General features: G+C 40.9%; 2 protein-coding genes across 9 annotated transcripts in view; one reads left to right on the top strand and one right to left on the bottom strand.

The window, feature by feature from the left end:
- Positions 1-10,997, top strand: part of LOC132775667 (aldo-keto reductase family 1 member B1-like) — a 28,447-nt gene extending 17,450 nt beyond the window's left edge. Inside the window, exons 7-10 of the mRNA XM_067469298.1 lie at positions 1,760-1,841; positions 2,790-2,873; positions 5,171-5,253; positions 5,941-10,997. Of these exons, the coding sequence (XP_067325399.1) occupies positions 1,760-1,841; positions 2,790-2,873; positions 5,171-5,253; positions 5,941-5,983 (292 nt within the window). The 3' untranslated portion in view covers positions 5,984-10,997. The remainder of the gene's footprint in view (positions 1-1,759; positions 1,842-2,789; positions 2,874-5,170; positions 5,254-5,940) is intronic.
- The window catches only part of CALD1 (caldesmon 1), a 216,700-nt gene continuing 197,156 nt past the window's right edge, over positions 8,255-27,798 (bottom strand). For 6 of the 8 annotated variants that reach the window (XM_060776650.2, XM_067469293.1, XM_067469295.1 and 3 more), the window contains 9 exons: positions 27,067-27,319; positions 25,498-25,638; positions 17,923-17,966; positions 17,557-17,635; positions 16,722-16,859; positions 15,668-15,760; positions 15,062-15,142; positions 12,216-12,249; positions 8,255-11,068 (listed from right to left, as the gene is read on the bottom strand). In XM_060776650.2, coding sequence (XP_060632633.2) covers positions 11,037-11,068; positions 12,216-12,249; positions 15,062-15,142; positions 15,668-15,760; positions 16,722-16,859; positions 17,557-17,635; positions 17,923-17,966; positions 25,498-25,638; positions 27,067-27,319 — 895 coding nt within the window. In that variant the 3' untranslated portion in view covers positions 8,255-11,036. The remainder of the gene's footprint in view (positions 11,069-12,215; positions 12,250-15,061; positions 15,143-15,667; positions 15,761-16,721; positions 16,860-17,556; positions 17,636-17,922; positions 17,967-25,497; positions 25,639-27,066; positions 27,320-27,798) is intronic. The other 2 variants (XM_067469294.1, XM_067469297.1) reach the window with 1 other exon arrangement.

Here is a 27,798-nt window from a genome sequence, read left to right as displayed (position 1 = left end):
GAAGATTGGATGGTGAAGGCAAGAGAGATGGAGAGAGAAAGAGGGAGAGAAGGATGATGAAAATGAGGGAAGGAAAAAGTGAGAGGGAAGGAAGGAGGGGAAAAAAGAGAGAGAAGGAGAGAAAAAGAGGGAGAAAGAGGAAGAGAGGGAAGAGAGAAGGAGAAATAATAATAATTTGCAGATACGTCACACAGTCCTAGACACTTGGGAAGTGTCCGACGTGTGATCCAATACAATAGCCAGCAGAGTGTCTGCTGTGGACTCGTCTTGTTGTGTTTCAAATAATAATATATGTATATCCTGCCAGAAAGAGGGAGTGACAGAGAGAGAGGGAAAGGGAGAGAAGGAGAAGTTTGTTTGCTGTGTACTAATCCTGTTGTGTTTCAAGTAGTAGTGGTAGTAGTAGTAGTAGTAGTAATAATAATAATAATAATAATAATAGTATTTATATTCTACCCTATTTCAGGGCAGATTCCAACAAACGAAAAGGCAAACATTCAGTGCCTTAATAACAGTAAATAAAAATATAAAAACCCACGATAACCCCACATAAAGAGCAATTTAAGCATAACAGCTATAATTTAAATAAAACATACTCAATTGAAAATTATAACTAACATAGAACTTAAACACCAGGACTGTGGCACAGCTGTCTGAGTGTCAGCTGCATTAAGATCACTTCTGACCGCAAGGTCATGAGTTCAAAGCCAGCCCGGGTCGGAGTGAGCTTCCTACCAATTGTGTAGCTTGTTGTCGACCTTTGCAACCCGAAAGACAGTTGCATCTGTCAAGTAGGAAAATTAGGTACCACCTATGTGTGAAGAGGCTAATTTAACAAAATTTACAAGGCCATAAAAAAAGACTCCAGCAAAGCACTCCAGCAAAGGCATGCGGGGAATGCGGAAGTACTTTATCAGTGTCGCAGATGGATGATGAAAGTGACAGCTCCCCTGGCGGCCAGAAAAAGTTAAATAGCCTCTGACTGTTTGTCTATATCTGTTGTGTGTTCTTGGCATTGAATGTTTGCCATGTATGTGTACATTGTAATCTGCCCTGAGTCCCCTGCAGGGTGGGCAGAATATAAATACTGTAAATAAATAAAAATAAATAAATAAAACTTAAACCATCCGAATTAATATATCAAAACAACATGAAGGTTCACAAATGTGTGCATAGATTGTATGGCCAAAGTTGTTAAATGGGTTAATGTGATCTAACAATGCCCAATTGCATTTATACTATCCAATCAGCAGTCTGGTAGTAGTTTCTCTTCATCTAATCCTCCTCCTCTCCATATGCTTGTGAGCAAAGATAGGTTTTCAGCTGTTTTTTGAAGGAGAGATGGGAGGGGGGAAGCTTTATTTATTTAGGGAGGGAGTTCTAGAGAAGGGGGCCACCACCTTGTTGCCTCTGCTTGATCTCCAACACCTCTCTCTTAAATCATGTGAGAAGATAAATTCAAAATATGGAAAGTAGTCCTCGGTTTTGCCCACAGAATAGGAACTCTGTTGTCTAGACTGCAATGTTACATGTACTGAAAGAACTTAATTCCACTAAAACTGTGGGGATTCCCAGGTTACTTTTTAAGACTGACTCCCAGAATTCTTCAGTCAGCATGACTACTGGTCTTACGAGTTGGGGATTTGGGGAACTCTAGTGTGAAACATAACATTTGTTCCATCATCAGGGACTTATTTGAAGTAAACAGCAATAGGCTTGTCTCTGTGTTATTAATATGCATGTTCTTCATATCTTTTAGTCTCAAACCAGGAGACCCTATCCTTTTGGAGGATCCACATATTAAAGAAATTGCTGCAAGACATCAAAAAACTGTAGCTCAGGTAAGCACCCTCAATCCCTCAAAAGCTATTGCCATGACCCCTTAGTACAGTTCCACATGTTGTGGTGACTCTCAAACATAAACTTATTTTTGTTTCTACTTCATAACTGTTATATTGCTACTGTTATGAATCATCATGTAAATATCTGATATGCAGGATGTTTTTTTTTTCACTGGACCAAATTTAGTACAAATGCCCAATACACCCAAATTGGAATACTGGTGGGGTTGATTTTGTCATTTGGGAGTTGTAGTTGGTGGGATTTATAGTTCACCTGCAATCAAAGAGCATTCTGAACTCCACCAATGACGGAACTGAACCAGACATGGCATACAGAACTCCCATGACGAACAAAAAAACTGGAAGTGTTTGGTGGGCATCGACCTTGAGTTTTGGAGTTGCAGTTCACCTACATCCAGAGAACACTGTGGAATTAAACAATGATGGATCTGGACCAAACTTGGCACAAATATGCAGTATGCCCAAATGTGAACTGGTGGAGTTTGGGAAAATAGACCTTGATATTTGGGAGTTGTAGTTGCTGGGATTTATAGTTCACCTACAATCAAAGAGCATTCTGAACCCCACCAATGATAGAATTGGGCCAAACTTCCCACACAGAACCCCCATGACAAACAGAAAATACTGTGTTTCCTGATGGCCTTTGGCAACCCCTGACACCCTCTTGGAACCCCCCCCCCCCCCCGGGGGTCCCAGCACCCAGGTTGCTCAACAGGTAAATCAGAAGAAGAAGAAGACAGCCCAGAAAGTACATTGCTGCTATATTTCACATGTGGATAGTTCCATAAGGCTAAAAGGGCCAACAGTGGCCATGCGAAAGCTTTTCTACTGGAGTTTTAAACATGCTTTTTCCTTTTAATTAATCCATTGTCATCAGTAAGGCTTGCTGCACATGTTAGAAACAATTCTGATTTGGGTATCCTACAGGTACTGATAAGATTTCATATCCAGAGAAACGTGGCTGTCATTCCCAAGTCTGAAAAACCACATCGCTTGGAGGAGAATTTCAAGGTATTTCTTTCTACAGCCTCCTCGTGAGCCTTGCTATCAATACATCATCCTCATGGATTTGTTACTCAGCTGAGCTGCATTGCAGTTCAGCCAGGGACATAGCCTAGCCCTTGGTCATGCACATGCTTTGCTGGCAGAGATCCTGTTTCCTCTTCCAGTTCGCTTAATACTCCTTTCCCCCCAGATGTACAACAGCAGGTTGGGGAGCAGAGCTGTCCCAACTGCGCCAAATGGGTAGCATTGTGTAGCCAGGACAAATATACTGTTCAAGGAAGGACAATATACCTCCTCGTGCAGTCTCAGAGAGAGTACTTAAGTTGGTGTAATACTTACCCACCTTGTTATACTTTCAACCATAGAGAATGTAGACAATATTGAGCAAGGAGATGTGACATGACGTAAGGCAGCTTTGCGGCTAACGAATGGGAGATACGCTTGTTTGCCCACGTTTTCCACTGCAAGCTCAGATCAAACAAACTGTTTAATGACCTTGTGCATTTCAACAAACACATGAACTCTGCAGACCCCACAATTTTTATGCTTCTTCTTTAATTATTGCAGTATCCAGATATATTATTGTCTAGATTGCCATCAATTTAAAGTTTTCCTGCTTCATGGTGAACATAAGATAGGAAGTATACAAAAAGAAGGTCCAGTTTAGAATGTGGGACACAAGCCAGGGTTCAAATCCCTTGCAGATGATCAGTGGATCAACAATTTTCCTAATTTAACTAATTTACGAGGCCATAAAAAATCTCCAGCAAGCATGTGGAGAATGACGAAGTACTTCATCAGTGTCGCAGATGGACGGTGAAGCAACAGCTCCCCTGGTGGTCAGAAAAAGTTGGAATGTTAAATAGCCTCTGACTGTCTATCTATATGTGTTGTGTGTCTATGGCATTGAATGTTTGCCATGTATATGTACATTGTAATCCGCCCTGGGTCCCCTGCGGGGTGAGAAGGGCGGAATATAAATAAATAATAAATACATTTTCCCTAAACTAGGTTACTGTGAGTTTTCCAGGCTGTATGGCTATGTTTCAGAAGCATTCTCTCCTGACGTTTCACCCACATCTACGACAGGCATCTTCAGAGGATGTGAGGTATATTTGAGGTATATGTTACAATGGCCCAGCATTTCTAACAACCACCATGTTAGACTACACAGACCACCATTGAAATCCACAAGCATTTGGACAATTTCAACAGAAAAGGAGGAAACCATGAACATGAACAAAATCTGGTTACCAGTATTTTTTTAAAAAAAACTCTAAAATCAGGGGAAGAAATAAAGAACAAGACTCAGAAAACAGGGGAATTCCAGACAGGAAACAATCAGGACCAGCTAACACCTCCCAACAAAAGATTCCCCCAGGCAAGAATCACACAGACCTTGAAGCTGCAAGGCTTTGCATTGCTAATCAAGGGTTGTTTTTTTTTTTTTTTGGTCATGTCAGGAGCGACTTGAGAAACTGCAAGTCGCTTCTGGTGTGAGAGAATTGGCATTCTGCAAGGACATTGCCCAGGTGACGCCCAGATGATTTGATGTTTTACCATCCTTGTGGGAGGCTTCTCTCATGTCCCTGCATGAGGAGCTGGAGTTGATAGAGGGAGCTCATCTGCCTCTCCTCGGATTCAAACCTGCAACCTGTCGGTCTTCAGTCCTGCCGGCACAGGGGTTTAACCCACTGCACTACCTGGGACTCCGCTAATCAAGGTGATTAATTGCAACAGTCACACTTGCCTCCAACAGACAGTTTTTTCTCCCACCCTGGAACTTCCACAGATATATAAACATCCCTTGCTTAGTTATCAATATACCTCACAACCTCTGAGGATGCCTGCCATGAATGTGGGTGAAACATCAGGAGAGAATGCTTCTGGAACATGGCCATACAGCCCGGAAAACTCACAGTAACACAGTGATTCTAGTCATGAAAGCCTACAACAACACATTTCTCTAAACTACTTTCTAGGGAAAGTTCTGAACTCCCCTTAAAAAAAACATGGGACACAATTACAACAAATGGATGAATAATATGGTATCTTTAGGCTGTGACCACATATCAACACAACACTTGTATAGAGCCCTAGCATATTTTCACCCATAGCTTTAGATGAGACTGAAGGAAGCATCTTTGAAATAGAAAGGTGTGGAGTTTTATGTCCAAATTTGAAGATCATTCGCTTTTTCTCTGTTCCTCTGCTCACCCCCTTCCAGTCTTGATATTTCATCAGTCATTCTATTAAACCTCTCTTCTTTTTTTATCTTCCCCTTTCAATTCCTTTTACAACAGGTCTTTGACTTTGAATTGACAAAAGAAGAGATGGAAATACTCTTCAGTCTAAATAAAAACTGGAGAGACTGTGTGATGGCTCAGTAAGTTTAAACTCCCTTGCTCTCAAGATAGGGAAACTGCCCCTATGACCTGCGAATGTGGAGGGCTGGCTGTATATGCTGCATATATATCTCCCAGTAAAGGGTCTTGGACAACATTTCTGAGTTCATAACACTGTCATTGGAAACTTATTCCGTGCCAAATCAGCACATATTTTTATGAAGAAAACAGAAAGTATGGGCACAAAATTAATGCTTCAATCCTACATGACCTGTTAGTCAATATAAACTTGTGTACACTTACCTGCATACCAGAGGTGCTAAGAAACGTCAGTGAATGGCAAAGATAGCAAACAAGACACCAGTAAGAGTGTCTGACATTAGGACCCATGCAATTCACATTGATCTCATTGTGTATTGGTCCTATTGGCAGATTTACAATGTAGTTAGGTAATAACAGCCCTGTACTGGATGCAGATGTGCATTTTCATAATTCTAATTCCTACACGCGTAAGTCTACTTACGAAAATACAATTCCCATATTGAATTCCAGCCTATTTTTTCTTTTTGTTTTCGGCACGAAACTTCATGCATATGTTGAGTAGAAGAAGTGCTCAGATTATCAGAAGTTTCTGACCTTCAAGATCCAAGTTTTTTAAAAAACTATTTTGGTGAACTATTTTTGAATATTCTTTCCTTGTTCTGATGTGCTGTTTCTTGTTCTTGCAGCTGTGTCAATCACAAAGACTACCCGTTCAAAGCCGACTACTAATGCGGATGCTCCACCAACATCTCTGAAGTAGACTATGGAACTCCTGTATTGTGTCTTTGGTACCAATTCCTATTGGTAGAGAATCATACCTGGGAAATATGTAATGAAAGAGGATCTGCAGAGGAAGGTGATCTGCTGAGGCACCATATCACTGAGGTCCACTAAGGATCAATACTTAGTGATCCTTTCTTCCTTGCAAAACCATAGTGCCATCATGGTTGAAGTCTTTATTGCAGACCAGATTTCCATACTACGAATTCTCTTCATGATTATCTTTGTGTTGTTAATTTTACTAAAAAACTTTAGCTTTCTGTTCCAAATTTATATAATCCATTTGAAGATCTGAAATGTATGCACAAAAGCAGACAATATTCAGTAATTTGTTAGTGTTGATGTATATGTACCCCACTACCCTGGAAGGAGGGCTGTAGTTTCTGACTGGTTTTGCAGCAAACGCAGAGAACAGACCCATTCACAATTTCAATCTTCTCCTAAATGGCTATAAAATGTTGCTAAAGCATCAGATTTTTTGTGTGTAATGCTGAGTTCCTCCCTAGATAGTTTCTGGTCCAGATTTTTCCTGTAACAATGCAACAGACTGCTGCCAAGCAAATCTAGTAACCTATAAAGTCTAGACTCCTGGCATCATATCCTTCCTTCTTCTCTTTGCTTGTTGTTTCCTCCCCATGCTAACAATCAACACAAAGGGAGGATTTCATGCAGGGGCATTTCAATAATTATCTGCCTCTTTCAGTACTTTGGGGTGAGAAGAAGCACCCACAGCAGGATGTAGGACTGGGCTTTAGCACAGTTGATAAATCGCCACCAATGATAAGATCTACCAACCGAAAGGTTGCCAGTTCGAAGCCCCGGTTGAGCACCCAACTGTCAGCCCTGGTCGCTGTTTACCAGAGCCCCCGATGGCACAGTGAGTTAAACCCCTGTGCCACAGGTTCAAATCCGGGGAGAGGCAGATTTGAACCTGTGTCAGCTCCAGCTCCTCATGTGGGGACATGAGAGAAGCCTCCCACAAGGATGATAAAAACATCAAATTATCTGGGCGTCCCCTGGGCAACGTCCTTGAAGACGACCAATTCTCTCACACCAGAAGCGACTTGCAGTTTCTCAAGTCGCTCCTGACACGACAAAAAAACAACAACTGTTTACCTAAGCAGTTCGAAAACAGCTTAGAGCTGTAAGCGGAGAAATTAGGTAGCACTAATACAAGCGGGGGAGATATTTTACGACATCATAAAGAAAAAGAACAGAAAATGCCTGGTGACCAAAAGGAAGGAGGAAGTCCTGATGGCTCTTTGTCATAGAAAATGGAGTGACAGCACCCCCCTGTGACTGGATTCGAACACAACCTCCTAGGCGCGAAAAAGCTGGACGTTGACACAACATACCTCCCTTCTGTTCTGTCTGTGTCCTGTCTGTCCAAAACTGAATGTGTCCTGCCTGTCCAAAATCCAATGTTTGCCGTGCATGTGTACTGTGATCCACTCTGAGTCCCCTTGGGGAGACAGGGTGGAATATAAATAAATTGTTTTTATTATTACTATAGTGAGGAAGAGGTGCTGGACCTCAATGTCTCTAGTGAAATTCCTGACTTTTTGCAGGACCAAAGCTTAGCAGATATGGACATCTAGCCAGATTAGCTGCTTTGTCATACTAGATTATAAAACAGTGAACAAGACAGCTGAGGCTTCTGGAAGTTGTGCAGCAACACTACAAGAAGGGGCTCCATTCTTGCCGATTTTGTGAGTACAGCAGTGTTTCCCAAACTCTAGTCCTCTAGGTCAGTGGTTCTCAACTTGTGGGTCCCCAGATGTTTTGGCCTTCAACTCCTAGAAATCTTAACAGCTGGTAAACTGGCTGGGATTTCTGGGAATAATAGGCCAAAACACCTGGGGACCCACAGGTTGAGAACCACTGCTCTAGGTGTTTTGGACTTCCAACTTCCAGAAGCCTCAGCTGCCTTGGCTAATGATCAGGGATTTTGAGAGCTCAAGTCCAAAATACCTGGAAGATCAGTTTGGAAAACACTGCTATTCTCACAACCCTGCCAAGAGAACAACACGAAAGGAAAGAGGATTCCACTTTAGACCAGCACTGCGACAAAGGCTTTTTCAATCTGCCCTGGTTTGGCGCTCTCCTCCCTTAGTCCCATATTCATGGGACTAACAACATGTATAATGCCTGGTTCAGTTTGTACCTTATGTTTTGTCCTGTAAAATAATAATAATGAAGAAAAAAGTCCTAATGATCCAGTTATCTGGTAGACATACTTCATTTATTGTGAATTGCAGATACTGGTTTATTGCAGACATTCAGATGAAAAGAACCCAAAAGTGTACTTTAAAAAGGAAAAAAAAGAACAACCATCAAACAATAAAGACAGACAGATCCAAAGTCACTCACTGCATTATTTCACTCCATTCCAAAAGCCCAAGTGAAATTCTATATGTAAACAAGATGGTTTGGTGAAAAAGATGAGCTTGCCTTTGGATAGCGCTGCACCATCCTGCCTCTTTATTTATTTACTTTTTTATAAAGGACAGAAAAGATGCAACAAAAATGTATAAAGCAGTAAACAACAGGATAACAGTTCTCATGCTATAACTGCATTTGAAGGTGGTCTACAAAGTCTAAAACTAAACTGCGTTGCCTGGTTTGTTCCACCCATGTAATGTATGGTGTAAATGCTGAACGTCGTGTAATATGGTTCAAACTTGTAAAAAAATGTGAATACTATATACAATTTTTTTAATGGCTGGAAAAAATGCTTTTTGGGCGGAAAAGTGGAGCATAATCCATACATCTCCTCCCTAACACATCAGTACAACTGTGCTTATGGGACAAAATCAACACCGAGCTCCTCTTTCTTGCTCCTCCACAGGTCACCATGGCCCAGATCCCACATGCATTCTGTAGCACAATGACTTAATCTATATACTCATGTACAAGTCAGCCTCATGTTTTGAGGGCCAAAATGATGGATTTTGATACAACCAATGGATAAGTTGAGGGTTGTTCCATGGAGAGAGGAAAGAACTAATGCCTCCTCATGGGCCACTACCCCAATTTCTCCACCCAAGCATTCAAACATATTGGAAGAAGCACCATTGTAAAGAGAGTAGAGAGTCGGTGCTTATTTTGGGTTCTTCCAAGACGGACTAAGCTCTCAACTTTTGGTGCTCCACTTAAGAGAAGGGGAAGCTTCCCTTTTTACTAAGAGTTGATCCTTGGACACGCTCACCAAGGTTTTGTGGGTTGACTTTATGACAAATGTCTAGACTTATACATGAATATATAGGATATGTGGGGAGATTTGAGGGACAGGTGGTGTATAAGGAAGATTCTATTGGCCTCCATTGTATATGGGGACTGGACAGGAGCATGGAAAGAGGTTGTGATCCCCAACTTAAACATGTAGACCCACAATGGATGGATTGTGCACATTTATTAATCATTTTTTTAAAAAAAGTGTGCAATGTATACAGACCGGATAAAGGGTAAACGTAATTGTGCAGTAAAGTAGAAAGAAGTGTTACCAACAGAGTGTGTGAATGTGTGTATGTGTTTAATTATGGTAGTTTTATATAAATTAACTACACTGTTTTATACGCGTGACTTATGTTTGACGCTTAATACCCTTTCCCCCTCCCTCATTAAAACTATAATTTTAATTATCCCATTAACAGGCATCTGACTTTTTAAAAAAATCTAATATTCCTCTTGCCAATATGTCTAATGGCAATTATGAAATCTTAATATAAAAAGTGTGTATTTTTTTTTAAAAAAAGTTGTGATATTGGCTAGTTATGTATGTTTATAACTAAATATAATACTCTAGCAGGTATTAAAAGCCTTCTATTATTAGTAGTGCCTTACAGCTAAATTTTTGTAAAGCCATATGTATACAACCTATCATTGCAACTAACCAAAAAAAGAGAGGGAGGCAAAGAGAGAGAAATTATCAGTACCACTGTCAAGCGCAACGTCCGAATTCATGTTATTAACTTAAACTACACAGGAAAGAAAAAGATTTTTAAAAAACTACGTATGTTTCATCTTGATGCATATTTTTAGTATGGGCAAAGGATAGGGGCATGATGAACCAAAAGGAGTTTCTTCCATGCCTCAGTTTAAAGTGCAGAAAGAAAGAACAGGGCCCGTTTCTATGGGGTATTTCCCATAGAAGCCAATGGCACATCTATGGGATCCTCTGAATCGTGGCTTTGTTATGTTCCCCCAGGTGGCATTTGTTTTTGTTGAATAAGCACATCTACTTTCTGATCACCCCATGTGACCTCATGTAGGAAGATGGTATCATGCATACTATGGCCTGGTTGGATGTGGTGCCCAGTTATGTCAATCCTTCCCTCCCACATCAATTTAAAGAGACTGTGGATTGGTCATCTTTATGTGGCGTACCTTCTCCGTACATTGGTGGGTCACAAGGAAGGTAATTCTGCTTTTTTATGAAAACATCATACCACCGGAGATATTACATTTCCCCGTGTGCACTGATGAGCTTCACCAGGAGAGCCCAACAGGGAAACTGAGTCACACATTTCTATGTTCAGAAGCCAGACAGTGGCAAATAGGTTGTTCACACCTCTCCCACACAATGTATCAGATCTGGAAAAGCCCAGACTGTGGTCTTCCATCTTGTTCTGTGCTCACTTCAATAAGCAGATGGGACAACCCGCTCCTCTTCCGTGGCTTGAACCTTTCTTGGACACATGGCTTGTCAGAACTAATCAGTAGAAGTGTCTCTTATTTCACAGCATGGGTTTCTTTTAAACATAAGGCTCTGGTTCAAAGGCACTACTATGAGGATGAATGTTTGTAAGACTGATTATTAAATACAGTGCTAATATACATGGTTTGTTTCTTTAAAAAATGGGATAATGCAAAACAAAAACCCAACAAAAAAGAGGCCTTTTGGTAAACAAACATAAATATATATAAAAAGAAAGGGACAAATTTAGCACTTCCATATTTTTTTTATAAAAACCGAGTTGGTCCAGCATCGCTAGTGGCTTCCTTAGTGATCCTTTTCAAATTGTCTCAAACCTGCTGAAAGAAAGAAGACTTAAAAGGTTGTATAGACTCAATAAATGCTATTCTGATACTAAAATAACAATATTTTGGATTCTATCCTCGACTTCAGGCCAATTCTGGGAGTTGAAGATCATGAACTTTTTGATATACTATACTGACATAATTTGGTTGGCACAGGCAGTGGTGGCATGAGGAAAAAGGCTGCTTAAAATTGGAAAACTTTGGCCAGGGCCTATTTAGAGCTGATAGAATGTAACATTGCACTACTATGCTTCAGCAGGAGTCCTATGGAAGTCTGGGAGGGTGAAGATAATCAGATGGGTGGTGGAACAAGGGAACTTTTCCGCTTCAGTCCAGTAGCTAGGAGAATCAGAGGAAATAGAGTTTCACTCAGTAAAACCTAGCCTGTGACACTGCTGTATAATGATATACTGAATACCTCCTTCCACAGCATCCAGAGCACTGCTTATGTTGGTGTAAGGCACCACTGACTACCTTTGTTTACCACCCTGGCCAGTGTCTAAAACATCTCAACAGACAATGGCTGAGAACTTCTTGGGCACTCCTGAAATTAGGTCCGAGAATGTGATGCTGTTGACTTGGCTTCTTGTAATTGGCAATCACACATCTCTTGTCACTATCATTACATTACAGTGCCGCACAGTACAATGGAGAGATGGGACCTAAATACCCTAAAGACACCAGAACTCATTTGATTTTGGAAGCTAATAAGGGTTAGGAGACAGCAAAGAAACACCGGATACTGTGAGCTATCTTTCAGAAGTAGGAACTGGCAAAACCACCTCTGATTATCCATGGGGTCCCCATGAGTCAACAGGTGACTTGAAGGCACACACACACATATTCGAGGAGACTCTCAGTCTAAGGAAGTGGTTTTCAGCCTGTGGGTCAACAGGTGTTTTAGCCTAAAACTCCCAGAAATCCCAGCCAGTTTACTAGCTGTTAGAATTTCTGGGAGTTGAAGGCCAAAACATCTGGGGACCTGCAGGTTGAGAACTACTGGTGTAAGGTAAGATGATGAACTTTCTCATGCAAATTATTCTGAAATTGCCAAGAATACACTTGTTTATGTCACCATTATCATAACCTCTTTAAGATAGTGAGTCTTTATCCAGAACATCAAAACAGTTGTTTCACTTACCATTCGTCTCTGACTTTTTCCCTGTTGCTGTTTCCTGTATCATAAATAATTAAAAGATTATTTATATACATACATACACACAGAGAAATATATATGTTAGTATAATATCAAATCCCAGCACACTTGATAAGGAACTGCCAAGAATAAACATATAACAGGGAGCTACAGTATATTCCGGGGTACAAGATTACTTTCTAAGCCAGGAAAATCATCTCAAAAGTGGGGAGTCGTCTTGTACCCCGGTATAAAAATCCGGATCATTTTTCCCTCACTCTTGGCATCCCCAGGTGGAGCCTGAGGAAGAGGAGGGTGGACGGAGGGAGGGTGGGGCGGGGAGGAGGAATGGCAGGCTTTACTACCAAGCCGGCAGCGTGGTAGCCTCCTAGGCTGTCTTCACCCACACCGGCATGGAGTTGGCTCCGCCTCCGCCCTCCATCCCAGCTGCCGCAGGAGCCAAAGCCAGAGCAGTGGGGGCAGGGACGGGAGAGCTTGCCTCTGACTGCTGAGGCCCCACCCCCGCGGGGCAGGGATGGGAGGGGCGGGGCCCTCCGGGGGGTGGGGCCCTCCGGGGGGTGGGGCCTCAGCAGCCAGAGGCGAGCTCTCCCGTCCCTGCCCCCAGCTCTGGTTTTGACTCCTGCCGCGTTACCAGGCCAGCTGGAGATGTTTGCATGCTGTGCTGTCCCTGGTCTGCTGCTAGCTCCGCCTCTGGTTTCAAGGCCGCCAAGGGAGCCAAAACTGGAGCGGGGAGGCAGTGGGAGAAGAGACCCCCGCCCCTCGCGGCTCCGTCCCATGCTCCGGTTTTGGCTCCCTTGGCGGCCTTGAGACCAGAGGCGGAGCTAGCAGCAGACCAGGGAGAGCACAGCACGCAAATGTCCCCAGCCGGCCTGGTAACACGGCAGGAGTTTGCAAGCTTGGTAATTGATTAAATGTCCTTTGTCCACTATCTGGCCACTTGGAATGCCTCTGGTGTTGCTGCAAGGAGCTCCTCCATTGTGCATCATGTGGCAGGGCTCAGGGTGCATTGCAGCAGCTGGTCTGTGGTTTGCTCTTCTCCACACTTGCATGTCATGGATTCCACTTTGTAGCCCCATTTCTGAAGGTTGGCTCTGCATCTCATGGTGCCAGAGCGCAGTCTGTTCAGCGCCTTCCAAATTGCTCAGTCTTCCTTGTGCCCTGGGGGGGGGGGGGGGTTCTCATCTGGTATCAGCCATGGATCGAGGCTCTGCGTTTTAGTCTGCCACTTTTTGACTCTTGCTTGCTGAGGTATCCCTGTGAGTATCTCTGTAGATCTTAGTAAGCTATTTCTTGATTTAAGACATTTCTTTGCTGGCTGATATCCAAACAGAGGATGGGCCAGAGATGTCCCTGCTTTGAATCATAGAGTTGGAAGAGACCTCATGGGCCATCCAGTCCAACCCCATTCTGCCAAGAAGCAGGAAAATTGCATTCAAAGCACCCCCGACAGATGGCTATCCAACCTCTGTTTAAAAGCTTCCAAAGAAGGAGCCTCCACCACACTCCGGGGCAGAGGGTTCCACTGCTGAATGGCTCTCACAGTCAGGAAGTTCTTCCTCATGTTCAGATGGAATCTCCTTTCTTGTAGTTTGAAGCCATTGTTCCATTGCGTCCTAGTCTCCAGGGCAGCAAAAACAAGCTTGCTCCCTCCTCCCTGTGGCTTCCTCTCACATATTTATACATGGACGTCATCATGTCTCCTCTCATCCTTCTCTTCTTCAAGCCAAACATGCACAGCTCTTTAAGCTGCTCCTCATAGGGCTTGTTCTCCCTACCCTTGATCATTTTAGTCACCCTCCTCTGGACACATTCCAGCTTGTCAATATCTCTCTTCCACTGTGGTGCCCAGAAATGGACCAATTGGTCTAACCAAGGCAGAATAGAGCATGGGGAGCAGGACTTCCCTTGATCTAGACACTAGACTCCTATTGATGCAGGCCAACATCCCACTGGCTTTTTTTTTTTTTTTTTGCCGCTGTATCACATTGCTGGCTCATGTTTAACTTGTTGTCCACAAGGACCCCAAGATCTTTTTTACGTGTACTGCTCTCGAGCCAGGCGTCCCCCATCCTGTATCTTTGAATTTATTTTTGACAGAAGTCAAACTTGAAAGCTCTTATTTACCCAGGGTCCCCTTTCTTCTTTTCTGATCTCTTTTCCCCTTCTAACAATTAAACATCACCTGGCTGTGTTCTTGAGAAACTCTAAAACAATTCAAGCTGTCACGGTGATTTAAGGATGAAGACATGTCAAGATGTGACCCAGTAAACATGTGCCATGCCAAATGCTACATTTCTGAAGGATGTGGGTCCAATATGCCCCTCTCTTCTGATAGGAGGTCCTGATTTATAAAGACTGCATATAGATAAAAATTTTACAAATGCTTTGCCTTCACCTCAGTACTCATAGTACAAAGCCTGACTTCTATTTGCATGCAAGCTTCTATGCCAACATAAATGTAATCTGAACCATTTAAAGTCTGCTTTCATACTTGCCAGCATGATGTAAAGGACCCAGAGTGTAAATGAAATTCAAGGGAGAAAGAGCAACTATAATGTCCAATGTAAGGAACAGTGTCCCTCTCATAGGAACCTGCATGTCATAAACATTTGAATTAAAATTACCATATTGAATTCAAATCTGATTTTTTTTTAAAAAATTATTTGGTGTGCATTGGAAGAGGGGTGGTCTTATACGGCGAGTATATCCCAAACTCTATATTTTAACTGGAAAATTTGGGGGTCGTCTTATACTCCCAGCCGTCTTATATGCTGGAATATACGGTAAATCATACTAAAAGTTCATTGAAAGTGGCCCTATGTGATCATTACCTTTGTGGGAGAAGAGACCTTTTCAATCGATTGTTTCTCCCAGAGGTTGCGTTTGCTGGACACATCTCCAGGTCTTAAGTCCTGTTTGATGCAGAAAAAAAAGCAAGAAGAATGTAATAGGAAAAACGGACTAGCTAAGATCTGCAGTCCATACATACCCAAGACTTTAATTCATATCCATAATGGCTTGGGCCATTTAGCAAAACTTTTTATATGAAGACTAAATATGGTTTTGGACTGGGATGGTAAGATCAGCTTAGTAATGTCCATCAGTCCAGGAGTCTGTTCCCAACACTGGTCAACTAGTGCTTTTGGACAGTCCCCTCCCATAATGTTTTAGAGTACAATTTCCATTGACTCCAGCCAATAGGAGGGATACTGGGAACTGTAAAAATAATGAACATATATAATGGCAAGTAGTAATGGCAGTGAGAGGGAGGAGCTTCTGCCAAACCAAGGTGGGCTCCATGCAAATGTTATCTCAAAATACCTATTGAAATCTCATCCACGTTTTCTTCTGCATGCAAATACACTCACCAGTTATCAAATCATATATTGAAAACTGAAGCTATTTGATAATCAGAGGAAATGGATCCAAAAACTCACTGATGGTTTGGGAGCAGATTTGTTGTTCTCTGGTGTCTTTGTTAACCACTCGTTGATGCGACTGGAGACGCCAACCTTTAGTCCAGCTGTTTCCTGAAGAACATTTGTTTTACAACGTGACTGTTAAAGGTGGTTGAAGGGGATTCAGCCAAAGCTATATCAGCTTTGCTTGTGTTTCACAAATTTTGAGCTATATCTCCTTTTATGATATAAAGAATACCATAAATGCACATTTTGCATTCACTGCAAGATTTAATGCACCGTATTATCAATACATTGAAAGCCTACGTCAAGAAAACAGTCAATTTACACAAGAATTTTAAACTTTTTTGTGAACAATTTTCTCAAAAAACTGAAATGGTACAAACTCCACACATATTGTGCTAGTTTTGTGTGTACAAAACATATTATTTGCACAACATATACTGCCTTCAGAGAGAAAATGTTGAGTTCAGAAAAAAGCACATACAACATTGTACATACAATTGAGAGGGGCATAAATTCTGATGTGAAAAATTGCTTTTCTGCCACTAGAGAGGAAATAGTTGGCATTACTAATGTTGCATGTTAAGATGAAACAATTTAATATTTAAATCCTATCCTCTCAAAAGTACTGGAATGGAAGTTTAAGCCATAGAGATCTTTCATGCTTGTTCAGAGGCCTCAATTCTAATGTTAATCTAGACTAACAATAGTCAAGTTTATTCTAGAATCATAAAGTTGGAAGAGACCTCCTGGACCATCTAGTCCAACCTCCTGCCAAAAAGCAGGAAAATCACATTCAAAACACACCTGATGGATGGCCATCCAGCCTCTGTTTTAAAGCCTCCAAAGAAGTCATTAGACTTCAAGTCAAATAAATTTACTTATCTTTTGACTCACCTTTTAATATTTGGTTTAATGGGTCAATACTAGGACTAATCATGAGGATTATGGCCAAAGGCATCACCCATGGTTCCACTGCATTCCACTGCATTTCCAGCCCAATACCTTGGTTTTGGAGTTAAAAGGGTTTGGTCCCTGGAAAGCCAGGAGGGTGGCATGGCAAAAGTACCTTATTGGGTGTTCCTGTGCCAGAGGCCGATGAGAACACGTTGCCTTTTTCCCACATGCTCTTGATGTTACGGACTCCTTCTGCAGTAACTGGGAGGTCAGAAGCACCAGGTTTGACAGCCTTTGTAGCTTTGTTTCCCTGTGGGAAAATAGCAAGGAGGTCAACTCAAATACAGTTGCTTTGGCATTCATTATTTTAGAACTAAGTGACTGTCCTGAAAATTTCACAAAGTTGAGCAATGTGCCTTCCCACTAACATTCTCCTTGTCCCCTTCCCTTTTGTTTTCTCACTCTCCTATTCTAATATCTGTCACACACCTTCTAGAATTTTGTTAGGCCTATTGGGCAATGACCTGGAGCATAACTATATGACAGAATCTCTTGTCTGGGGGGGGGGTGCAATCAATATGGGAATCGGTAGCCTTCTAGGTGTTATTCTTGCCAGTTGGGGCTGGTGGGAACTGGAGGGCCTCAGGTACCCCATATCCCTGCAATGGTAGTTGTCCCCCTTAAGTGGTATTGGTGCTTTCCCCTTTTCACTGAATGACCCTTGGGTTATATCAAAAGTTATAATTTTGCCCCAAAAATCTGCCCTCAACTTCTACATGAGGTCAATTTATACATGAGTGTATGCAATAACTTGCAGACACAGTTCAGATGTTTAAAAATCTATTGTTCTTTATTAAAGCTGCTTTGAGTTCTCTCAGGGGGAGAAATAAATATAGTAAATACACACAGCTGAACCCAAGTTTAGTGTCAATTGGGTCAGAACTCCAACAGTTCCCGAGGTTCTTGCTTGTAGTAGCCAACTTGAAGAACCTGAAAAACAAACTCACCTCAATTGCACTGGTGTATTGTTCCAGCCTGCTATCTATTTTGGAGACGACAGGAGATGTAAGAGTGGGCTTCAAACCACTATGTAAAAAAAATGGAATGACAGAGACCAGTTAGTTCTTTCCGTTGGACACTGAAGCCTAAATCCAACTGCTAGTCCCCACAAGAGTAGACACATTGAATTAATCAAATATGTAAAGGTTGACCAACCATTCATCACTGGTTTGTTTCAACAGATCTATCCTAGGGTTACCTTCGACAAAAACCATTCATCAGTTGTTTCAACAGATCTATCCTAGTTGTGACTAACAATTGCATTTGACCTGAATACTTATACTGTTTTTGCTCACTCTGTAATGTTGTGTTACCTTTTCTGGGCAGATTTGTTCAAGAATTCGGCACGTTCTTCTATCTGGAAGGGGAGAAATGGGGTAGGGGCAAAAGAAATGAGAAAACAATCAGTCTGCAAAAGCAAGAGTTCAATAGGAAGTTCAATGGTCTGTAAAGATGCAACAAATAAAACAATAGTATAATACACAACATACAACGCCAACACACAAAAAGGAAACAGTTACAATCTATTGGAAGGTTTTACATATGGTTTAAAGTAGAAAGTTTTCAAGAACGAGCCAAAGGTGCTGTAGAGTGTTTTAATTGTTTTAACAGTTTTTATTTGTTTATGGTGATTTTAACTGACTTTTTCAAAAATAATGGTAGGTTTCATTCTATATTCGTATTTATATTTTGTACATTTTAAACTGCATTGATCTAATGTTGTGCATCCCTACGAAGTGACAATAACTGAAAATGGCAGCCCTGAGTCTCGTTCTCCTCAAACTCTGGTAATACTCACTGACACAAAAGTGGTCACAAGATGCCATTGCTACAAGTTTCCCCATCCTGCCATTTCAATTCACTGTAATCACCTTGCAAGGACAGGTTGCTCAAAACAGAAAAAGACTCTGCTACTGTTTTTGTCAGCAGAGACACGTTTTCTGTAACATCAAGTTCACTTCAAACAGAGATACTAGGACCCACGGCACACATCCTGACTTACTCAATGAACACTCAGGAAAGATCTTGTTCCCTACAAGGCCCCTTTGAAACAAACAGAATTTTGAGAATGCCAATCTAAATCTTGATTTACTTATTATAATCATTTTTATACTGCCCTCCAATCATCCCAAATAAAAAAACTCCACAATTTAAATGTAAATTTGTTGTTAGTTGTCATCAAATCTGCTGCAATTTATGATGATTCTACGAATGAGAGAAATTCAAGTGACTTGATCATCAATCGTCCTTTTCAGGTCTTGCAAACCAAAACTGAGACTTTCTTAATCATGTCTATCCATCACTAATGCAGTCATCCTTTTTTTTACGTCCTGCCTTCCACTTGGTTCAGCATTCATGTATTTGCTAACAAGTCATGCCATTGCACAATATATCCAAAGTATGACGGCCTTAGTTTAATCATTTTGCAAGGTTCAGGCTTGACTTGCTCTACGATTCATCAAAATTATTAGTCCCAAATAGAATTGAGTTATTTGATCAATTGGACTTATGCATGTGTTGATTAACATTGTGTTGATTCAACAGCTCATTCAATTAGTCTACCTGAGTTGGGACTAACTAACAGGATTCCAGCTGTCATGTAGTTTGACACTGAGTTCCAATTATTTCAAATGGGACAAAACCATCCCAATTCCCAGGAAATGAACTGAAAAGGAAGACACTGAACTTCTTACATACTTTTGGTGCACTGCCCTCCTCTTAATAACTCCTTGCTTCAAATTTATTGCATTAACTGGCCCACTTAATACCTTGACTAGAAAAGAAATATCAAATCATGCTCACCCATTTTAGATGTAATGGAAAAGTGGCCCAACAAAATGCAAAATTTCTATATCAAAGGAGATATGTGAGAAGAAGATCAGGATACAATAAGACCCCTGTAACTGTGGTACCAGCATCTGATGAAGAACTTTTGTTCTAGGAATTTACTTAATCCTTAGATGATCCTCCAAGATTACTCTTAATAGGGCAATTTATAGATCCTCCAAGATGACTCTGTGGTATCCTGGGACAAAATTATCAAGTGATATAATGGCATTTGATGTATTGTCAAAGGCTTTCATGGCCGGAATGACTTGGTTGTTGTAGGTTTTTTCGGGCTATATGCCTCTAGAACATGGCCATATAGACCGAAAAACCTACAACAACCTAATGGCATTTGGTTATATTTGCAGTTTCAGGAAACCAAGATTCTGTGTCAAATGTATCACCTGCTGATTGGAGGGGGGGGGGGGGGGGGGTGTCCTTAGGTTTCTTCCAAAACCAAGTATTGCTTCATGATTTGTAATTATTCAGTGGCATAATTCTCAAGATCCAGGCTATATCTGCCAATGATACTCAAAACAATAGACACCAGACCAATGTCAATCTGCAAACCATTAAGCTGCTAATTTGGAACAGAATCCCAGAAAGCTATGCAAATATGATGGCACAAATATGGAACCAGGATTGGAACACTTGAGGGGAAAAAATCGAATAACTTGAAACCTATGGCCTAGTAGGATAAGCATTTTGGCAGAAATTCTTTATTTCTGCTTATAGCCGCAAGATGGCAGCACAGCTCCAAGTGCTGTCCAAAAGATGGATGAAAATTTCATCTCCAATCATTTTAAAATTAGAATATACCTAAATGCTCAAAATTAATGCATGGCAGAAACCAAAACAGACAGAGTTCTATTTAACACAAGTCATTCCATTTCCTCTCTCTTTTAAAAACCCTTAAGAGACATATCAAAATTGCACCATTTCAACATAGATAGCCCTGTAATTCCAGGAAGGATAAGGCTTGCAAAACAATGACTGCACCAGCACATTTGAATCTGTGTGCATGCATTGGAAATCTATAGCCAAATGCAAGAAAAGTCAATGAGGTCATGAAGGGTCGGAAACGACTGAACAAATAAACAACACGCACACAAACACTACACAATTAATTAAATCCCATTTATAGTCTCTATTAGAGTAGATCTATCAAATGACTTCAATATACCGTATATTCCGGCATATAAGACGACTGGGCGTATAAGACGACCCCCAACTTTTCCAGTTAAAATATAGAGTTAAGACGACTCCCATGCATAAAACTACACCCACGTATAAGACGACCCCTGACTTTTGAGAAGATTTTCTTGGGTTAAAAAGTAGTCTTATACGCCAGAATATACTGTACTTCTGTGCCAATTCATCATTGGATCTACTCTAGCTGCAACCAAGCACCAGAGTTGTAGCCAATGATTTATATTCCTGTTTCTTCTTATATTTCCCACAATGCAAGCCAATAACAATGCAGCAAGACAGGATCTTAGTTTTGCCATCTCTTTACTTGAAAAATTGACTTTTCACAAGTTTATCTACTAATCCAGTTGACATCTCCCAAGCTAATGTGTCAACTGGGTATTTTCAGTACATCCAGTTGTGCAATCCCTGTATGTCCTGATGCAGTTTTCCAATTTTAGAAAGCATAAAACTTTTTGACAGCAAGTATGTTTTAAAGTATACATTTAAAGGCATTTTGGGAAAAAAAAACCCACAGAGGTGAATACAGAACTGAGATGGAGCAGACTTGAAAACTGACACCCACTGAAAATGATGTCTGGAATTTACAATCACGGTTACAAATGAATAACCTAGTTACGAATGATCCATCCAAAAACCACACATGCCCCACAGCTAGCAAGTCTGGGAAGGAATGCTCCTACTTCTTTAAACTGAGGGAAAGGGGAAGGGAGAAATGATTCAGGACTTTATCACATCAGTCTGTTGTCACATTGCAATCACATTGTTTAAGTTAACAGAAACATGCTGTGATTGGAATGCTCACTTTCAAACTTCACTGCAGTTGTGCTGGGCTGGCACTTTATTGATATGAATTCACACAGTCAGCTACACAGCCTCACTTCCCAACTGCGTTGATCTCACCCAGCACATATAGAACAATACATCTTTCAAAAGTGGGCTCTTTCACAGTACATTTTGAGAACACCTTCATTGCCATTGCCAAAGCTTTATGCTATGGAAACAGAAGCAAAGAATTTCAGAGTTGGACCCACCACAATACAGCAACTCACAACTACACCCATCTAACCTTTAAAGACCTCCAAACAAGGTGAGTCCACCACCAACTTCCAGGACAGTCCATTCCAGTGGTTCTTAATCTGTGGGTCCCCAGGTGTTTTGGCCTACAACTCCCAGAAATCTCAGCCAGTTTACCAACTGTTAGGATTTCTGAGAGTTGAAGGCCAAAACATCTGGGGACCTACAGTTGAGAACCAGTGGTCTATTCCATCACTGAACAGTTCTTACAGTAACAAAAGTCCTTCTAATGTTTAGGTGGAAGTGTTGGAGCTCAGCCTGTGATTGTGTTCTGGGATCAGGTTGCTTTGGATGTTGGAAGTGATGTCAATGAGTTTCAAGACGGCAATGTTTTAGTCAGTGATCCTGATGCAGAGAATGACCAGGAGATCCCTGTTCAAAGTGTAGTTTCCCATGAGACTGCCCTTGAGGGGTGTGAGGATGATGGTGTGCTTTCTGAATTGTTACCAGAGAGTTCCCATGATAGGAAACATGAAAACAGTTCAGAACCTGGCCCAGCTGCAGAAATTAATGAGCAAATGGATAAGGAGCAAATAGACACGAGGAGATTAGTCAAAACAGGAGAGCTGAATAGTGGCTTCGGCGGTCTGCCAGGCTTCGAGAAAAAAAATAAGTTCTCAGTTAAAACGAAACAAATTTCTGAATGCCAGAGACTTAGCTAACTAGGAGATAAAAGTCCCAAGTACAGGATATGTAGTCAGATGAAGCATCGTTTGGAATCAAGTCAAGAGCTTGTTCTTGTTCATGGAAGTTTTGCCTAGTAAATTCATGTTTTAAGTGCCTTTGTTTCATGGTTTTGATCCTTGGATTTTATGCTCTATATTCATGCCTTGGGTTCATGTTTCCTGTTTCTTTGCATTTTATTTGGAAGGTTTTGCCTTGGTTTTTATGGACTTTGCTGGACTATTATCCTGGACTACTTCCTGCTTGCCTTCCTACCTAATTGGATTTACCTATTTCTTTAAAGTGTTTTTACCTTATTGCTTTTTAATTATCTTCAATAGAAGTATTGTTTTCCATTCAACTGTGTGGTGTTTAAAGTCTAAAGTCAGAGGGCTTTTCCTGTCCTGGAGTGCAACAGGAATCTCTTTTCTGGTAATCTTGTAAATCCTTGAATCTGTAGCTGAAGGAGATATTTCAAATTTTCTGCTAAAGAACTCTAGTGCCCCACCAAACTATAGTGTCAGAGTCTTCAGTCTTACAACAGCACCATTTTGAACTGTCCTCAACTTTCTGCTATACACATTATCAGAGCAAACCAAAAGAGGTCTCTACACATTAACCTGCCTAATATAAAGATAAATCCCAGGATATACCTCTTTGGTGAACTGACATAGAGGTATAACCAAAATTTGGGAAAGCAGAGGTCCATATGAAGGAGTCTTTTCAGTCATGGCACCACAAATTTGGAATATTTTCCCTAAGTAGGCTCACCAAACAAAGACCAGGAACTTTCAGCTAGTGGATTTTATGTAATCTGTATTTTTATTTATTTCTCCTGCTAGCAAGTTAGATTTTCTTTGCGCAGGTATTTAAATGTATTTGTTGTTTTAGATTTAATTTGTTAGCTGAAGAGCAGAAAAAAAGAAATCTAATAACTCAATTGAGTATAACCCCCCCCCCCTTTTGTGGGTGGGGGCATATTGGACTGCCTGCACAACCCAGTAGAGAGAAGGGGCCTTTAAAGGGATTGATCAAACCCAGGAGTGGGAAATTATGCATAATACTTAGAAACAGATGCCACCACACAAAACAAGCAACACCACACTCACAACTAAAAATATGAAGGCACATACGGTAAACAGAATTACAAAATAGATCTGTAAAACAAGATAGAGAAGAGAGTGGTTAAAGCCAAGATCCAAAAGTGTTTGAAACTCCCTAAATTAGGGAGTGCTACTCCAAACATGCACTGTACTTACCATACTCTTTCTCTGAATTTTATATCCCACTCAATGAAAAATGATAAAGTGCAGTCTATTAAAAACATTGGCAAAGCATCTATAGTGTAAATGGCTCTATGCAACATATAGTGAACCTTATTTTGACTGCTAGCAATATATGGCCCATGCAATAAGGAGGAATCTGAAAAGTACTGAAAAGCTGGAAAACAAAATAACAGAGCACCTGACTTCCACCCACAAATTTCTAAGGAAACCAAAAGTCAATTCCAGATGTAGATTTGGCTGTGAGAAAGAAGAACTAAACAAGGCAGGGCAGGAGTTTTCATGCACTGGCAAGGAAATCCATAAATTACTACATTCATAAATGCTGGTGTTCTACTGCTGCCCTTCATAAACTCTTCAACTGGGTGGGTTTACACAGCTCTCCCTCAAGACTGAAACTGGAGAATTATTGTTGGAAACAATCCTCTGCCATGTCAGTCGATCTCTCCATATAGATCAGGGGCAGGAACCCCAGAAATAGCTGGATTACAACTCCCAGCATCCCTAATCACTAGCAATGCTAGCAAGGCCACATTTTCACTTTGATATAACCTATTACTATCCACTCACTGGCAGCAATTCTCCATAGTTTCAGCCAAATGTCTTTTCCATCATTTGCTACCTGTTCTGAATGGTTAGAAATATTAGAAAGTATTTGGAGCATATGTTCAACTCTCTCACCCCTATTCCTTGCAAGCTGTAAACTAGCTAGTTAAAGTAGGGTGTTGACTAGTAGTACTGGTACATTTTTGGTCTACAGTCTCCAGATTCCTCCAACCAATATGCTGCTGCCATTCTGTAACCTTTTCAGCCTCTGATTAGAAATATATATTTCCATGCAATTCAGTCTCTTTATGAGGCTTGTGCATGTTTACATCTATATCATAAATTCAGTAGGAAAAGCTTTTACTTTTTATATTTGCAGCTGTGCCAGGAACAACAATAACACCATGTCTTGTTTAGCATACAGCTGTGAAAAATAAAACACAGCAACACACAAAAATCTAGCAAATGTATTAATGGAGGCAAATGTATTAATGGACAAGCTGCACCCAAGAATAAAAGACATCATAATTAAAGCATATATTCAGATGTGAACAGAGCATTACATACAAAAACCAAACATAGGTGCAATGTCGCAAAATGCCTGCAGGAAAGTTGTACTGTACTTTTGTACAGCCCTTAGAAATGTTACCAATAGTAATAATCAATCATAGTAGCTGTAAATGAAATTTCAGCTTGAAAAATGAAATGAGGGTTTGTTTTTCCACCATATTTTCATTAAGACATAGACTTTCTCAGTATTCTCTCCCATATTTGGTGACTTGGATTCAGGTTCCATACTGAAGTCATATGAGATGCCCCGAATTCCATATCTCTTGAACTCTTGAAAGCAAGCACCAACTGCCCTCTGAAGAGACCAACTATTGAGCAGGCCCGTACTAAAGGCCCTTACTAAATGTCATGTGATGGATTTCCATCTGTGGCTAGTGTGGTATTGCTCTTATGTGCTCTCTGGCATGACCATGACTTTTTAATCCCGTGACAGCTTGTCCTTCATCATAAGATTTCAATGAAGTTTTCAGTTTCCATAAGATTTTGCAAGATCACAAGATCTCACAAAAGACACACCGTTATTGAGACTTGACGGGACCTTCTTAGGCCTTCAGTGTCTCAACCCACCTTGAGCTGACATGGCAAGTGGGGGGAAACTGTGCTGGATTGCTCTGCGGTAAACCTGGGCAACCTAATTAAAAGAATATGACCACCTGGAACCATATTAAGAACTCCTTCATGATCTTGTACCAGCTAACCTCAAAGGAGCATTACCTTGAGAGAAGATCCCTTAGGGGTGAAACATTTAAATGGCTTTTTTTCATCGGTCTGGGCTTCCTCTGGCATCTTCTGGCGCTTCTCCGCAGCTTCCGCCCTTCTCCTTTCAATTTCTTCCTTCAGCCGCCTCTTCTCTTCCTGTCAAGAGTCAGAATACAAAGCATACTTGTTCAATTCCTAGGGCAGCGGTCCTCAAACTAAGGCCCCAAGGCTGGATATGGCCCTCCAAGGTCATTTACACGGCCCTCTTTCAGGGTCAACCTATGTCTGAAACTACTTGAAAGCATACAACAACAGCAACAACAACAATCCTATCTCATCAGCCAAAAGCAGGCCCACACTTTCCATCGAAATACTAATAAGTTTATATTTGTTAAAATTGTTCTTTATTTTAATTATTGTATTGTTTTAAAGTGTTTTTTGCGCTACAAATAAGATATCTGCATAGGAATTCATTTTTGTTTTTTTCAAATTATAATCTGCCCTCCCCCCCAACAGTTTGTGACCTGGCCCTCTGTTTAAAAAGTTTGAGCACCCCTGCCCTAGGGTCACCAAGTCGGCACAGTATTAGGGAAAACTACCCAAAAAATATAGCAGAGAATCCAAAAACAAACAAAATACTAAAAGTTGAGCATTCAGCTCACACCTAGCAAAGTGTGAAGTGCCGTGTGATGTGGTTGTAAGGAATTTAGAGTTTAGGCAGGCAAAGATGCAAAGTCCAATCTTAAAAATCACAGAAATTTCATTTACAATAATAAACAATAACTGCATTTCTTAATAGTCAAGAACTGGGTCTGAACTACTCTAACACCCATCTCTTCTACGGTTTCAAAGAGAGGGGGAAAAACACCAATCACTACATATCTCTGACACACAAGCAGAGAGAGATCTCAAAGCACACAGCACATACTCAGATGTAAGAAACAAAAGTCAGATTTTTTAAAAGGCATGCAGTAGAAAAATATTCATTCTACACAACCAATCAGAATGAGAGTAGAAACAGAGAGAGAGAGAACAAAATAAATATATTCCAACTGTCATTCAGGAGACATGGGGGAAGGGAAACACTCAGACTATTCTAAGCTAACTAAAATGCTCCTCACTGAGGACTTGAGATTTTATCAGTGTGGGGTTGAATTCCAATACATAGGAGACAACATGGAGAGCCACAGAGTTTGGACACTTTAGCATCATGGACGGTTTAATGCTTAATTGTGGATGAAAATTAATTCACTAAACTCTAAGCTTATTATACTTTAAAATGTCACTCAGAACAGCAGAAAAAATGATCAAAATGAATGAATGTGATGAGAAGTAGCAAAAACATTTCGGCATTCTAAATTATGTATCCTAAATTTATTGCTCAAATGTTTAATGAATTAAAGTACCAAATTAATTACAATGAATTGTTTTCCCTCTCTACAGTAGTCAAAACCGACAATACTAAGATAAACAGAGCAGCGACCTGATTTTGTTTAAAATAGATCCCTAATTTTATTTTGCATCATTAAATAATGATATTTTCTGTTCTGAAAGCACTCAGGCACTACTTTTGCATTCTGTTACCTCCTCTCGGGATTTTCTCTCTGCTTCGTCTTTCTTCCGTTTCTGCTCTTCTTCTTCCAGAATCTTCCGGCGCTCTTCACGCTTCTTCTTGAGCTCCTCCAGCTCCACGGCTGCTTCCTGCTGTTTCTGCTTCATCTTCTCAAACTCTTCATTCTCGTTTTCTCCTCGGCGACGGCGAAGCTCATCCACCCGCTTGCCAGCTTCCGGGTGGGACACCGGTTTGCCTTCTTCAGTGTTTTTTAAGCCTGGGCGGCTGCAAAACAGTAAATAAAAATAGCATAGTAGGAACTATTGTCCTGTCTTAGCAGAACAGGCCTAAGCATGATGCAGAAAAGCCTTTAAGCCTGGACCTAAACTGGCCACAACTAACTTAAGCCTTGTGCATACTAATGGCCTGCTATAAGTATGATTATGCCTGGATCCAACCTATTGACTAGAATCCTTTTCAGTGTCACACACATGTGCAAGTTGCCTTACACAAGCACCTAGACTTTTTTTGTCTAGGTACCACACACATATTCAGCCGACAGCTGGATAAGCAGAGTTGCACAAGTATGACAACTCCATATGAACCTAAATCATAGGCCTAACTAGGGTAGAGCTGTTTGATTTAACTAAATGTTGACTTACCATGCAAGAGTTGTCTGAATGGGTATATTCTAGATGTGACTAACAACCAGAATTCCAGTCATGCAACTGGACATTGTTAAATTTATCAGAGCCTTCAATGGA

Source organism: Anolis sagrei, chromosome 5, assembly GCF_037176765.1.
Source record: "Anolis sagrei isolate rAnoSag1 chromosome 5, rAnoSag1.mat, whole genome shotgun sequence".
Taxonomy (NCBI): Eukaryota; Metazoa; Chordata; class Lepidosauria; order Squamata; family Dactyloidae; genus Anolis; species Anolis sagrei.
This window is presented reverse-complemented; position numbering and strand designations above follow the sequence as displayed.